This window comes from Musca vetustissima, unplaced genomic scaffold (genome assembly GCF_032173495.1).
Source record: "Musca vetustissima isolate MV318-11 ecotype Yass unplaced genomic scaffold, APGP_CSIRO_Mvet_v1 utg1485, whole genome shotgun sequence".
Classification (NCBI taxonomy): domain Eukaryota; kingdom Metazoa; phylum Arthropoda; class Insecta; order Diptera; family Muscidae; genus Musca; species Musca vetustissima.
The window spans coordinates 60,673-75,649 of record NW_026874713.1 but is presented as its reverse complement, the minus strand read 5'-3'; the positions used below and the strand labels follow the sequence as shown (position 1 = coordinate 75,649).

Genomic DNA, 14,977 nt, shown 5'->3' with positions numbered 1-14,977 from the left:
TTTTTTTACTTTCCAAAGATTTTTTAATATTTCAAAATTATTTTTAAAATTTTTTTATTTTCAAAAAACCCTCCGTCGACTTCAACTTCTCGGCAAGATTTGCGTCTAAAGTATAAGGGATGGCTTTTCCAGTTGCTTTTGTTGTTGTTATGAAAGTCCTGTTGGACTATTAAATCATGGGCACATAGACAAACACTCTTGACAAAAAAAACTCACTCACACATACACACCGATATATATATATATATATACACTGAAAGCCAGCAACAACAAGAACAAAAATATATGTATTTTTCAAAACCGGCTGTTAACCAAAACCCGGCAATTTGTTTTCAAACAATTTTTGCAATTTTTTCTTAAATAAAAAATTATTTTAAAACCTTCAATATTTCGGTAAATATTCCGAAATTTTTTAAAAATTTTTACTCCCGATTTTTTTATATATATTTATTAATTTATTTCCTCACAAATTATTTTTTTTTATTTTTCTCTATTCCGTTACAGCGCTTTCCGACAAATTTTCACAATACGTAGCCAGCCTAAACGTTGTTTTTCCACAGCAACCGTAATACTGACTCGAATATATTTTTTTGGTGGCGGTTACTGAACTTCTTCGACTACTTCGTTTCGTTAGAACAACAGCAGCAGCAGCAGTGTGTCCTCGTAATTTTTTCATAAATTTCTAGCGTTTCGTTTTTCGCTATGACTACCACCAAACCAAGCAAACCCACAAAGCAGCCAGCCAGCCATGCAACCCAACCATGCATCCATCCTTCGAACCAACCAACCAACCAACCCACCATCCATCCTTTATTTTCCCAACCACATTCAAATTCATTGAGGAAAAAAAAGTTGCCCTATAAGGATACATGGTGTTTGTTTGTATGTCCTACAGTTTTAAGGGTGGTTAATTTGTTACCCCCATATTACGCCCCATATATTCGTTTGCCTCTATGCAAGCAAGAGAATATGAAATTAGAGAGATTGTGTGTGTGTGTGTGAGTGTGTGCGTATTATCCTTTTTATTGACACAGGTGTAGAGATTTTTCTTTCCAGCCATGAAATTGGCAAAAATATGCCCTGCCTTGTGTTGTTGTTGTGAGGCTGTGGCTGAGAGCAATCAAAGAGAGAGAGAGAGAGAGAGAGAGACAAGAAGCGAAAAGGAGAATTCTCTTGTGGAGAGAAAATAGTATCCACTAAGAGAAAAATTTAAAGCAAGGTTGCCAATTTGGACATTTTTAAAAAGTCCACGCCTTGGCTAAACATCAAAAAAATATTTTTTAAAAAAATCCACGCCTTGGCTAAACCTTAAAAAAAATTAAAAAGTCCACGCCTTGGCTAAACCTTAAAAAAAAAAAAATTAAAAAGTCCACGCCTTGGCTAAACCTTCAAAAAATATTTTTAAAAAGTCCACGCCTTGGCTAAACCTTCAAAAAATATTTTTAAAAAGTCCACGCCTTGGCTAAACCTTAAAAAAATATTTTTAAAAAGTCCACGCCTTGGCTAAACCTTCAAAAAATATTTTTAAAAAGTCCACGCCTTGGCTAAACCTTCAAAAAATATTTTTAAAAAGTCCACGCCTTGGCTAAACCTTCAAAAAATATTTTTAAAAAGTCCACGCCTTGGCTAAACCTTCAAAAAATATTTTTTAAAAAGTCCACGCCTTGGCTAAACCTTCAAAAAATATTTTTAAAAAGTCCACGCCTTGGCTAAACCTTCAAAAAATATTTTTAAAAAGTCCACGACTTGGCTAAACCTTCAAAAAATATTTTTAAAAAGTCCACGCCTTGGCTAAACCTTTAAAAAAATATTTCTAAAAAGTCCACGCCTTGGCTAAACTTTCAAAAAATATTTTTAAAAAGTCCGCGCATTGGCTAAACCTTCAAAAATATTTTTAAAAAGTCCACGCCTTGGCTAAACCTTCAAAAAATATTTTTAAAAAGTCCACGCCTTGGCTAAACCTTCAAAAAATTTTTTTTAAAAAGTCCACGCCTTGGCTAAACATTCAAAAAATATTTTTAAAAAGTCCACGCCTTGGCTAAACATTCAAAAAATATTTTTAAAAAGTCCACGCCTTGGCTAAACCTTCAAAAAATATTTTTAAAATATCCACGCCTTGCCTAAAACTTCAAAAAATATTTTTAAAAAGTCCACGCCTTGGCTAAACCTTCAAAAAATATTTTTAAAAAGTCCACGCCTTGGCTAAACCTTCAAAAAATATTTTTAAAAAGTCCACGCCTTGGCTAAACCTTCAAAAAATATTTTTAAAAAACCTTCAAAAAATATTTTTAAAAAGTCCACGCCTTGGCTAAACCTTCAAAAAATACTTTAAAAAGTCCACACCTTGGCTAAACCTTCAAAAAATATTTGTAAAAAGTCCACGCCTTGGCTAAACCTTCAAAAAATATTTTTAAAAAGTCCACGCCTTGGCTAAACCTTAAAAAAAAATTATTAAAAAGTACACGACTTGGCTAAACCTTCAAAAAATATTTTTTAAAAAAATCCACGCCTTGGTTAAGACTTCACTTCAAATTCGGAACCCAACAAAGTCTAACAAACCGACGTTTATCCCGCAAAATTTGTTTTACAGCCAAGAACAGCCCTATAATCTGTATTACACGACTAAATTGATGTTAGGGGCCCTTAAACATCGAAAAAAGGAGCTTCAAGGTCTATAACAGTTTTAATAAGGTTGTCAGCCATATTTCCCCGTTGTGCCATGGAATTGAAGCCGAATAGGAACCAAAGACTCTCCCAGAATCTTTCAACAGGTCCAGCCTGTTGAAATAACTACCCTCCCAAGGGGGGTTCAAGGTCTATAACAGACTTAATAAGGTAGTCAAGAGATTCCGTAAGGTATCATATGCCAAATTGCCGTCGTAGGAGGCCTTGAAGACTTGACACGAGGATTGACATTCGTTCGGCAAATCGCAAACGACACATCCTCTTCGTTGTTAAAAGCGTTGAGGAGGATATTACCTTAACAGAAAATTTTGCGCTAGAGTAGCAGATGTGACCGCTCACACAACTCCTGACTTGAGCCCCGTGTTTGACTCATGCTCTGATACTGTAAAGTGAGTATCTTTTACATTCGCCGTGGTAGGGATCCCGGCAGAAGTAGCCTCTGAATGCAAGGTATTCGGTCTGCAGAAGTTTCCTAGTGGCTCTTCTATGAGGTGAGGAAGAAACCCTTCTGTAAATAAGTCTTAAAAGATGACTACATTTTCTGACATTTCTATGAAAAATAAAACCTCAATCTTCATCGAAGAAGAACACTTCAGATTATTCCACGAAGAAGAATATCTTCAGCTCTTATATTTGGAAGAAGACCTAAGGCTCTTCTATGAAGAATACCTTCAGCCCTTCTATAAGGAGAAATACCTTCAGAACTTCTATGAAGAAGACGCCATTCGCCGTGTTAGGCATTCCGACATAAGAAGCCACTGAATGCAAGGTACTCTGTAAATTTTCAACAAAAGTTTCCTAGTGGCCTTATGAGACTAGTCCCTCTCATATTTTTTCACAACTTTTAAGGTGCTTCCTGATTCAAAAGAATTCCCTATCACTGATCAAGTTAGGGTTCTTATCAACATATTGCCGCCCGATACGCCTTTCTATCCAATACTTCTTTGGGTTTGTCATTTTTGTGCGCTGGAATCGACAGCGAGGATTCCGAAGTGTTTTCGGAAAACCCACACGTGACTCCTTTGCCTTCATTGGCCGTCTGTCTCAGTAGCATCGGCTTATCGGCTAAAGGCGATACACAACCAGCAGTTTCCACCTTTGAACTGACAACATAATCAATGTACCCTTTTGACTAGAGGGTAACGTGCTGATTACAAAGAACCCATGGTGTTTGGTTGAAGCCGAAACTTCGCCTAGTCAGTCCAGAAGATCATTGGCACTTGGTCATTTCCCCCAAGCCCCTCCATTTGACCCTCTGTCCGCAACTGCTTATTTTATTCGCTGTTACCCAATAAATGAATTGGGAAGTTATAACCGCTATGCGCGGTCACAACTGTTACTTTGGATATCCTTCTATCATCTCTACAAAAAATTTAATTTATGTCATATCGGAAATACCTTATATGGAAAATGTAAACATATTCCTGAGAAAAAGAGAACAAGTTATATTCTCTTTCCGTAATAAATATTTCCGGACTATTTGTCGGCAAATTATTTTCCGTCCTATTCAAATTTTAATAGGAGAGGCAGTTGGCATATTTACCGGTAAATTTGCTAAAAAACATGCGTGAGAAAAATAATTCCAAACTCTCCATATCAAAAGGCAACGGAAAGAGCGCATCATAACATAACAATGTTTTGATTAAAACAAGAGATGCCAGATCTCCAAAAAAGGTCATTCTCACAGCGTAAAATAATAAAAGATTTCTGAGTTCCTTAGGCCTTCAATTATTATAACCATTATTCTGTGAAGAAAATCTATAGGTCGTATATGAGAAATATGACCTTCAGGTCTTCTTTGAAGAATGATCTTCTTTCATGAGGAAGAAGAAGAACTTCTACACTTCTATGAATAAGACATTGAGCACCTATATGAAGTAGACCTTCAGCCCTTCTATGAATAAGACCATCAGCTCCTCTCTGAAGAAGACCATCTGTCCTTCTGTGAAGAAGACTTTCAGTCCTTCTGTGAAGAAGACCATCAGTCCTTCTGTGAAGAAGACCTTCAGCCCTTCTATGAAGAGAACTTTCTGCCCTTCTATGAAGACGACCTTAAGCCCTTTTACGAAGATCTTCGGTCCTTCTATGAAGAATACCTTCGTTCCTTTAGCCCTTCAATGAAGAAGACCTTCAGCCCTTCTATGAAGAGAACTTTCTGGCCTTCTATGAAGACGACCTTAAGCCCTTTTACGAAGATCTTCGGTCCTTCTATGAAGAATACCTTCAGTCCTTCTATGAAGAAGCCCCTCAGTTCTTCTATGAAGAAACCCTCTAGTTGTATTCTGAAGGAAGATATCCAGCTGCGTCTATGAAGAAGACTATTTAGCTCTTCAATGAAAGAAAACATTCCGCTTCCTCTATGAAGAACACGTTCACCAAAACAATTCTCTCCGTTTGGAAGCTTTTCTCTCCAAATCTGCGAGAGAGTTATTGATAGGGTGTGTTTGTCCATAACATTTGTATCTCCCTGATTTTCCGGCATCTCTCCTGATTAGCGAACCATCAACCATGTTATTATACCAAAACATTGGAGATTGGAAGGACGACGACACACCAAGCCGACTGGCAAGGTACATTGTTGTTTGCAACTAACATCACTAGGGCGAAAGAATCGGGCGACATAGATAACAACAATAAATAGAAGGCGGCATATGGAACACAAATCAAAATACGAAGAGACGGAGAGCGAATATTTTTATTACGAAATGCGAAAACAACAAATGCCGGTTATGACAAAAACAAAAAACGCCGTAAAGGACGACTAGACTTTTGCAGATGACGATGAAGAGCAGTCGCCTGAACGGAGTTTTTGGACAAATGAATAGAGAAATATTAACCGGCAAAGTAGACAAAAATTGGTGAAGGAGGGAGGCTTTGCGAAGAATCAAACTGCGTAGCCGGCATTTAGAATAACCCACACCCCACAAAAAATGGTCAGAAAAAATTAAGGATTAGCTGAGGAAGCAGCGGGGGTGGAGTGCAGAGGGAAGCCGGTTGGAGTGTTATAAAACAATGCCACGCAACGAAATAATGATAATAACAATAATAGAACACCGGATGATTACGAGATCTGAGGGGGAAAATAGGAAAAACATTCTCTTTATTCTTGGTGTTGTGTTTATATAATTCGCATAAAGGAAAACAACAACAACAATAGCGATAAACACAATCACATTTTTATAATATAATGCCTTAGTTCTGTATATACGAAACATGAAAAACAAGAAGACTAACCATGGAGATTATTTAGGTCTTAGGGGGTGCGGATTTTCGACTGGAGTTAGAGAAACAGAAAAGAACAAACAGATGTTAATGATGTGAAGACTTCACTTGTCACCAATGGAGACAAAGGCACGAGAGACTCATACCTGCTGCTGATCCACCAGTAAGCAGGTAGGATGCGAGGACAAAAGATGCTGATGTTGCCAAGAACTTGAAATGCGTGGATGGATGGATATCTTGACTTCAAAGGTAATAAGCATGGAATTTTTGAACACTTTGTTTTCAGCTTTAATGAAGACCATTGAAATAATTGAAATATTTCTTAAATTCCTTTGCAATAAAACAGAGTAGAATGAAGGACTTCATAGCAGCTGAAGGTTTTTTCATAGAACAACTGAAGGTCTTCTTCATAGACGAGCTGAAGGTCTTCTTCAAAGAAGAGCTGAAGGGTCATCTTTATAGACGAGCTGAAGGTCTTCTTCATAGAAGCACCTGAAGCTCTTTTTCATAGAGGCAGCTGAAAGTATTCTTCATAGAATCCACTGAAGGTCTTCTTCATAGAAGCCACTAAAGATCTTCTTCATAGAAATAGCTGAAAGTCTTCGTCATAGAAGTAGCTGAAGGTCTTCGCAATAGAAGTAGCTGAAGGTCTTCATTTTCACAGAAGAGCTGAAGGTCTTTTTCATAAAAAGCTGAAGGTCTTCTTCATAGAAGTAGCAGAAGGTCTTCGTCATCATCTTCATAAAAATCCTGAAGGTCTTCTTCATAGAGGTAGCTGAAGGTCCTCTTCATAGAGGTAGCTGAAAGTCTTCTTCATAGAAGCAGCTGAAGGTCTTCTTCATAGAAGTAGCTGAAAGTCTTCTTCATAGAATCAGTTGAAGGTCTTCCTCATAGAAGCAGCTGAAGGTCTTCTTCATAGAAGCAGCTGAAGGTCTTCTTCATAGAAGTAGCTGAAGGTCTTCTTCATAGAAGTAGCTGAAGGTCTTCTTCATAGAAGTAGCAGAAGGTCTTCGTCATCATCTTCATAAAAATCCTGAAGGTCTTCTTCATAGAGGTAGCTGAAGGTCCTCTTCATAGAGGTAGCTGAAAGTCTTCTTCATAGAAGCAGCTGAAGGTCTTCTTCATAAGAAGTAGCTGAAGGTCTTCTTCATAGAAGTAGCTGAAGGTCTTCTTCATAGAAGTAACTGAAGGTCTTCTTCATAGAAGTAGCTGAAAGTCTTCTTCATAGAATCAGTTGAAGGTCTTCCTCATAGAAGCAGCTGAAGGTCTTCTTCATAGAAGCAGCTGAAGGTCTTCTTCATAGAAGAGCTGAAGGTCTTCTTCATAGAAGAGCTGAAGGTCTTCTTCATAGAAGAGCTGAAGGTCTTCTTCATAGAAGTAGCTGAAGGTATTCTTCATAGAAGTAGCTGAAGGTCTTCTTCATAGAAGTAGCTGAAAGTCTTCGTCATAGAAGTAGCTGAAGGTCTTCGTCATAGAAGTAGCTGAAGGTCTTCTTCATAGAAGCAGCTGAAGGTCTTTCTCCTCATAAAAGAGCTGAAGGTCTTCATTTTCACAGAAGAGCTGAAGGTCTTTTTCATAAAAAGCTTTCTCATAGAAGCATTCGAAGGTTTTCTTCCTCATAGAAGCAGTAGAAGGTTTTCTTCCTCATGGTAGCAGTTGAAGGTTTTCTTACTCATAGAAGAGGTGAAGGTCTTTTTCATAGAAGAGTTAAAGGTCTTCTTCCGCATAGAAGAGCTGAAGGTATTATTTTCCTCATAGATGAGATTTTCTTCTCCTTAAAGGAGCTGACACTTTTTTCTTTCATAGTGGAAGATCTTCATAGAAGCAGCAGAAGAAGAAGAGCTAAAAATGTTCTTCCTCATAGAAAAGCTGAATGTCTTCGTCATAGAAGCGCTGAATGTATTCGTCATAGAAGAGCTTAAAGTCGTCTTCATAAAAGATTTGAAGGACTTATTCATAGAAGCAGGTTAAGATATTCTTCGTAGAAGAGTTGAATATCTAATTTCATAGAACAGCTATAGGTCTGCTTCCTAGAAGTGGTGAAGTACTTCTTCCTCATCAAGTCTATGTCTAAAAAAGGAAACTGGTTCATATAGAAGCCTAGTAAGTATTCAATTGATAATTTGAATACCATCGGGAAGAAGGTCATCCTACTAAAGATACAAATTGTTCCTATGAAAGATCGAAAGGTTTTCTTTTTGAATATAGAAAAGATCAAAAAGTCTTCACATCAGCTGTTCTCCCATTTGAAGACAAGATTTATTCCTATATACAAATGACCTTATTTTAAAAACCTACATCTCTTCCTGTAGAAGACCTACTGTTCTTGCATATAAGCATATGATGGCCTTCTGTAAAGGGCTATTAAAAAGGTATTCCTGAACATGGAACTTTACAGAAAGAAAAATAGTGTCTACTTCTAGAAGACCAGACCAGGTTTTTATAGAAGACAGGAATTCCAAGAAAGTCATTCCATTCGATGTCTAGAAGCATCTTCTATTGGCAACGAGAAGGTAATCTTGGAAAAAAATGTTTCTCGAATAAAAGACCTCCAAGTCTTTCCATAGAAGTAGGAACTCCTCAATCTAGTGTACTAACATTCTGCACAGATCATATTCCGAGATCCATCGCCCTAAATCTATGGTATAAAGGTATTGAAGGCACAATTCTTTTACATATAAGCTGATTAAGGCCCTTTTTAAAGGGTATTCAAAAGGTGTTCCTGATGAAGGTCCTGACATTATGGAAAATAATGTCTCCTTATGGAAGATCAGAAGGTTTTACTCGCAGAAGACAGGAAGGCCAAGAAAGGAGATGAGCCAGAAGTCTGAAAGAAGTCGTATACTGAAAACGTGAAGGTCAACTTATTGTTTATATAAAAGGCATTCCTATAAAGGACCGAGAGTTCCTATTCTAGAATACCAAGTTGCCTCCTTAGGAAGACATCTGAAAATCTTGCTACGGAAGATCAAACAAATTGGCGTAGATTTTCAAAGAATAATTTTCAAGGACTATAAATAGGCGTAAATTTTTAAAGAATTTTTCTTCCAATTACTATAAATAGGCGTGGATTTTTAAAGAATTTTTTCCAATGACTATAAATAGGCGTGGTTTTTTAAAGAATACTTTTTAAGGAGGACTTAAGATCTATGTTGATAACATAACTTAACCTAACTTAGTAAAAAAGTGGAAGAGAGCCCGCGAATGGACCCACACATATATTTATCTCATATTTGGCAAGAAAAAGTATACACATGCTTATCAGTCTGTAGTCTGGATTACTTCCCATGGGAAAATCTTATTATGTTCTAGTGTAACACCTTTTACAAGAAGGCGTTTATCTCAAGTTGACAGTATACAAAAATAGATCCGTGTTTAACTAAATTTTCTCTCCTTTGCTCAAGAGATCCACAGCGACAAGACATTCACTATATTTATTATAAGAAAATATATGTTCGCTACGTGAACACACCTTCATGTATGAGTGCTCTTCTCCTCCTTATCATCCATATTGCTCTTCCTTTTTCACCAAAAATGGAAAATATAAAAATAATTTCTTTCATATTTAATTTCCCATACTCTATTAAATAAATTAAACCATCACCCCATGTGTCATTCCGAACTTACCTCAACATTTTCCACATCAAAATAGGAGAGTGTCCGTTTGGTCAATTCGAACCAGCGCTGTTTATAGTTGACCGGTGTAAAACGTTTCTTGTTCTGGGCCCGTTTAATCATGAAGCCACTCTTGACAACGTCATACAGACGTTCGGACATTTTGTCCATTTTACTTTGAAAGGATTTGCTGAGACGCATTGTGGTCATCATTGTGGTGTTGTTGTTGGACGCAGAGGATGATGATGACTTGATGCTGCCGTGTGTGGAACGATTCATGGTGGCGGGGCACAGAGGATATTTTTGTTATATGGCACAGTTTCAAAGTGATAATATTGTGGCGGTGATGGTGCAAAGTTTTGTGACAGCAGCACTCACTATCTGGTGGTGGTTAGGTCCATTATTTATTCTTTTGTTTTTTGATTTTTATTTAAAATGTCAGTGGAATGATGTCCTTTGCTGAAGAGTTTAAAAAGCTGAAATGAAATAAAAAAGAAAACATTGCAAAATTAAAATCCAATATTAAAAAATAATTTAATAATATGATAGTCCAAACATTATACTCCAGAATTTAGAATTCATCTATAATTTCGGAAATAAGTACTAAACTGTATTAAAAAAGTACTAAATATTCTATACGACTAAAATGGTAAGAAGATTGGAAGAAATCTTAAATTTCGAACTAAGGTTTCTCTATGAAAACATTTTTTCTTCGGGCATTTGAGAGTTTTTGGGTGGCCTTGTACAGCCACAGGTAGTTCTTCTAAATCTTCATGGCGGAACAACTGATTTTTTTGAACCAATGGTCTGTCCATGAGTAGGAAATGAACGAACAGATTGTCTCTACCTGTTCGTGGTTTCAGGCATCATAATAAACACATAAAGAGCTTGAGCCCATCTAACACTTCTAGAGAACTTCTGTTATTTCTTGTAGTTTCCCATCTTACAATTAAAATTCGTTGAATTAGATCCGTTCTTGAGGGCCATGGTCTGACATTTAAAGCTCAATAGCATGAATGAGCATCATTGGAACAAGTTACTCTGATTAGAAACTTGCTATCCTGCCCTATAGTAATTAGTGCGATCTTCTCTGACCTTCCCTTGACAGCTAACTGAAGAAATTTGAAGCGCCTAACCGTATATATCTTCATGAGCATATATATATAGAATTTCCCTATGGGTTCAATTAGGGTAGCTACACCTTTCCATTCAATTTCACTTCTACCACATAAGATAACATGGTAGGGGCTTTATCATTGCTGAAGGCAGCTTTCAATTGATCATATCCTCTCTGTCCTTCTCTTGCGGAGAAGCATAAAGTACGTGGGAGCCTACCTTGCGGTGTTCCCACACGGTGTTGTTAACACTAGTTAATACAAAGCGCCAACCACCGTCCCCACATCAAAGTCCAGATACATCGATCACACGTATTCCGACGTGATCAGAGTAGCGGAGCCCACAGAAAACTCATGCCTTTATATGGGCCAAACACACGGTTGTAGTGCGATTTGGGTATAAACCACCTTCAACCCGATGCTCCCCGAAGGTCCAACACCAACTGTCAAGCTAGATCCGCATACCTAGGGGATCAGACAACCGTGCTACGGAAAGACTTCGGTCAGGTACATATCGGAAGCTTTTTCCCGGAGAAATCCCAACAAATTGGGACTGATCGCCCACAAACTATAGCCTTTGCCTAGCTTCATAGCCGAAAATACTACCATTAGATCTAATTATTGCAAAAATACTACCATTAGATCTAATAGCTGCAGACTCTCTTGACAGTGAATTGAGGACAGGTGAAGCATCTAACTGTGTGTATCTTCAGGGGCATTTATATAGAATTTCCCTTTGGGTTCTATTATGGTAACTACTCCTTTCCATCCAATTTGATTAGATCGTAGGTGTTGTCTGGCCAAACCCGTGCTACCGAAAACCTTCGATCAGGTTCATAGTCGATGTTATTTCCAATAGCCTTTGCCCATCTTCATAGCTGAAGCTACTACCATTGGTCTAATTATTGCAGGCTCTCTACATTAAAACAATCCAAGAACGGGGATAAAAAGCACTAACATCTTACTACATTGGTAGTCATTATGCAGCATTCCACCCGATCCCAACAACTGTTCCACAAGCCTGATAGTTCGGGAATGATCCCCGACAGACTAGCTTCTACACGCTTTCGTATCCGAAACTTCTGCCAATGAACTGAAGAAATTTGAAACGTCTTCAGGGTCATTTATGTAGAATTCCCTGTTGGGTTCTATTATGGTAGCTAGTCCTTTCCATGCGGTCCTCTCTGTGCTTCTATTGGCAGAGATGCTAGTGTATGTGGGTCTTACCCCACGATGCTGTAGATATCAGTTAATACAAAGCCCTTGGATGAAGAAAACTCCTACTATATGGGTCAAACACCCAGCGGTAATTCAACTCTATAAACCCCGAATGGTTAACACCAACTGTGCTATCGAAAACCTTATATCAGGTTCATAGCCGAAGCTATTTCAAGTAGAACTCCAAGTTGGTCGCCTACACAATATATCCTTCATAGCTACTACCATTGGAAATAATTATTGCAGGTCCGGTGAGCGGTAAGAGCAACCCTTGAAGGTGTCCGCAAAGTGGGACTGGCAATAAATTTACATCTTTGAGGTAGTCAATGATTTTATATACCTCGGTACCGCCATAAAAATATTAATGGCATCCGTTTTTTAATTAGGAAAAGGACAACGTTGGCCAACAGATGCTACTTAGGTCTGATTAAAGAATTTATAAAAAAGGCCATCTTTCGCCAGACCAAAATCACACTCTACAAGACGCTGGTACTACCCGTGCTGACGTAAAGATCTGAAGCATTGGTACTTTCACAAACAGACGGTGAAAATCGTTATCGAATCAATCACAAATTTTAACATTTATGCTCGGACATCAACATAGTCATATGTATCGAGCTGAAGCGATTACGATGCCTAGACCATGTTGAGCGAATGGATGAGGACGCCGTAGCTCAAAAGGCATATAAAACGAGGCAATGAGGGTTCACGTCGTAGGGGAATTCGATGAAAGATCAAGTGAATTTTGTTGCACGACATACTGGAGGGTAATACTGAAATTGCTTTACCAAGCATTACATATGATGGATAATTTTTGGACATTTTATTGACCCACATAGGAAAGATATACATTAAAATCTGGATACGTTAAAAGTGAACCTTTTTTACGAGGATGAAGTAGTGCAGTTTAAATTTGTAAAAAAAGCTTACATCCTTGTTCCCAGGAAATGCATCGTAATCCCCCTCACATTCCTTCAACACATGTGGATAACACAAAATAGGAATGACGCCACCCAAAGGAAAATGGCAACACTAAATTATCAAGGACATTAACCATTAACAAAATTCTAGGCGGCTTTGTGTCCTCGCAACGGCAGATGGCAGCCCCATCATCTGACTAATTATCTACTTAGAGGAAATAAAAAAAACGATGATTAAAAAAACGAAAACAAGGTTGCAATGTTTTCCGGATGCTCGACGCCCCTAAGAGGAGTTAATTACTTACTTAGCTGGCTTATGACAGAACAGTTGTTCCATATGCCGGACTTAAAAAAGATTTCCAAGCGCATCGGTCTTGCGCGCATCTCATCCAATTTGAAAGACCATTTTCCGAGATTTGTCATCTATTTGATCTTTCCATCGGATTTGTGGCCTTCCCATTTAGCGTAAACTATCAACTGGTTCGCGTTTATATCCCTATTGAGCTTAGGAATCTTCATCCATTCTCACAACATGGCCTATCCAACGTAGTCGCTGCAGCTCGATACGCCTGACTATGTCGATGTCAGAGAATAGATGCTAAAGCCCATGGTTTATTCGACGGCGATATTCACCATCGACCGGGGAATTTTTCTCTCAAACACTCCAAGAGCTGCCTTATCTGGTTGCGCAAGTACCCATGCTTCAGATCCATACAACAGCACGGGTAGTATCGGCATCCTCCCCCCTCTGAATTTCAAATTCGTTCAAAGGTGGCTGTTACCCCTCGCAATGTTCGACCCTTTATGTCGATGTCATCGGCCTAGGCGAGTAACATATGCTGTTTGGTGTACAGAGTGCCATTTCTGTTCACATTTGCATCTCGTATGACCATTTCCAGCAGGATGTTAAATAGGTCACACGACAAACGGTCACATTGTCTGAATGTTCGTTCGGTATTGAAGGGCTCCGAGAGGTCCTTTCCTACTTCAACTGCTAACCTTATGCCACTCAAAGTTATCCTGCATAACCGTATTAATTTGGCAGGAATGCCGAACGCATACTTGACTTTAAATACTCCTGAACGGATAGGACTGTCGAATGCGGCTTTATAGTCGACGAATAGGTGGAATGTGTTTTTCGTGGACCTTTCCAGGATTTGGTGCAGAGTGAAAATCTGATCAATGGTGGATTTGCCAGGTCTGAAGCCGAATTGGTATGGTCCAATAATGTAATTGGCAATTGGCTTCAGTCGTTCTCATAGCACGCTCGATAGCACTTTATATGCGGTGATACGGAGATTTATATCTCTATAGTTGGCACATATCGTCTGTCCCCTTTTTGCTGAAGTTCCAATCATATCGGCAAATAAATGGACCATCCACGGAGATTAACAAATTTAGTGCACTTATGAGAGCTCCAGCCAAATTGTAAATTATTTGGATCAGATCTGGTGACAGTGAATATCGCGGTCGAATAAACTATGAGCTGTACCACCTATTCTCGAATCTGAACACCAACTGCTCAAAAGGCCGACTATAAAAGCGAACCAGCTGGAAATATTTTTTTATGATCTTTCAAACTGGAAAAACTGCTCAAAAGGCCGACTCGCCTGGAAATCTTTCTTAAGCTCCACTTATGTAACGAAAGTTCTGCCACAAGCCAGCTAAGTAAGTAACATTCTTGGCCTCTTAGGCAATACGTGTTATTTTGCATTAATTTAGAATAAGAATTAGAGAACAATATTCGTGAATTTCTGTACGCATTTATGGTACTCTATAAGGACACAATAAAGGTGTAAAATTTTCCTCCGCATTTATTGTCTCTATTTAACGTTCACAATGTATTTTCTTGTGATTCATGCGACTCTAAATATATTTTTAAAAATATTATTTTTTGCATTAAAATGTCTTAAAACACAATAAATTTTTTGCCTTTGTTGGTGGTGGTCTTAATATGAACAGTCTCCCCTTTGTTGTTTATTTTCCCATTACAAAAGTCGCATTTAACTGCATAAAGATCGATTATAAAGATTATGACCAGAATGTTGAACACATTTTTTGTTTTTTTTTTATTATTTCTCATCTCACACTTAATATTATTTATGGCTATAATTTTGCATGTTTTTATGATCCAAATGATTTTTATTTAATTATTTGATGAAACCGATTCTTATCGTTATGGTCGGATGGATGAATATGATA

At 38.0% G+C, this 14,977-nt stretch overlaps 1 protein-coding gene across 1 annotated transcript in view; it reads right to left on the bottom strand.

Annotated features, from left to right (window-relative positions):
- The window catches only part of LOC133336147 (tyrosine-protein kinase Btk-like), a gene marked incomplete at its 3' end in the record, with an annotated part of 96,214 nt that extends 86,413 nt beyond the window's left edge, over positions 1-9,801 (bottom strand). Inside the window, exon 1 of the mRNA XM_061544447.1 lies at positions 9,535-9,801. Within this exon, the coding sequence (XP_061400431.1) occupies positions 9,535-9,801 (267 nt within the window). The remainder of the gene's footprint in view (positions 1-9,534) is intronic.
- Between the last annotated feature and the right edge of the window lie 5,176 nt (positions 9,802-14,977).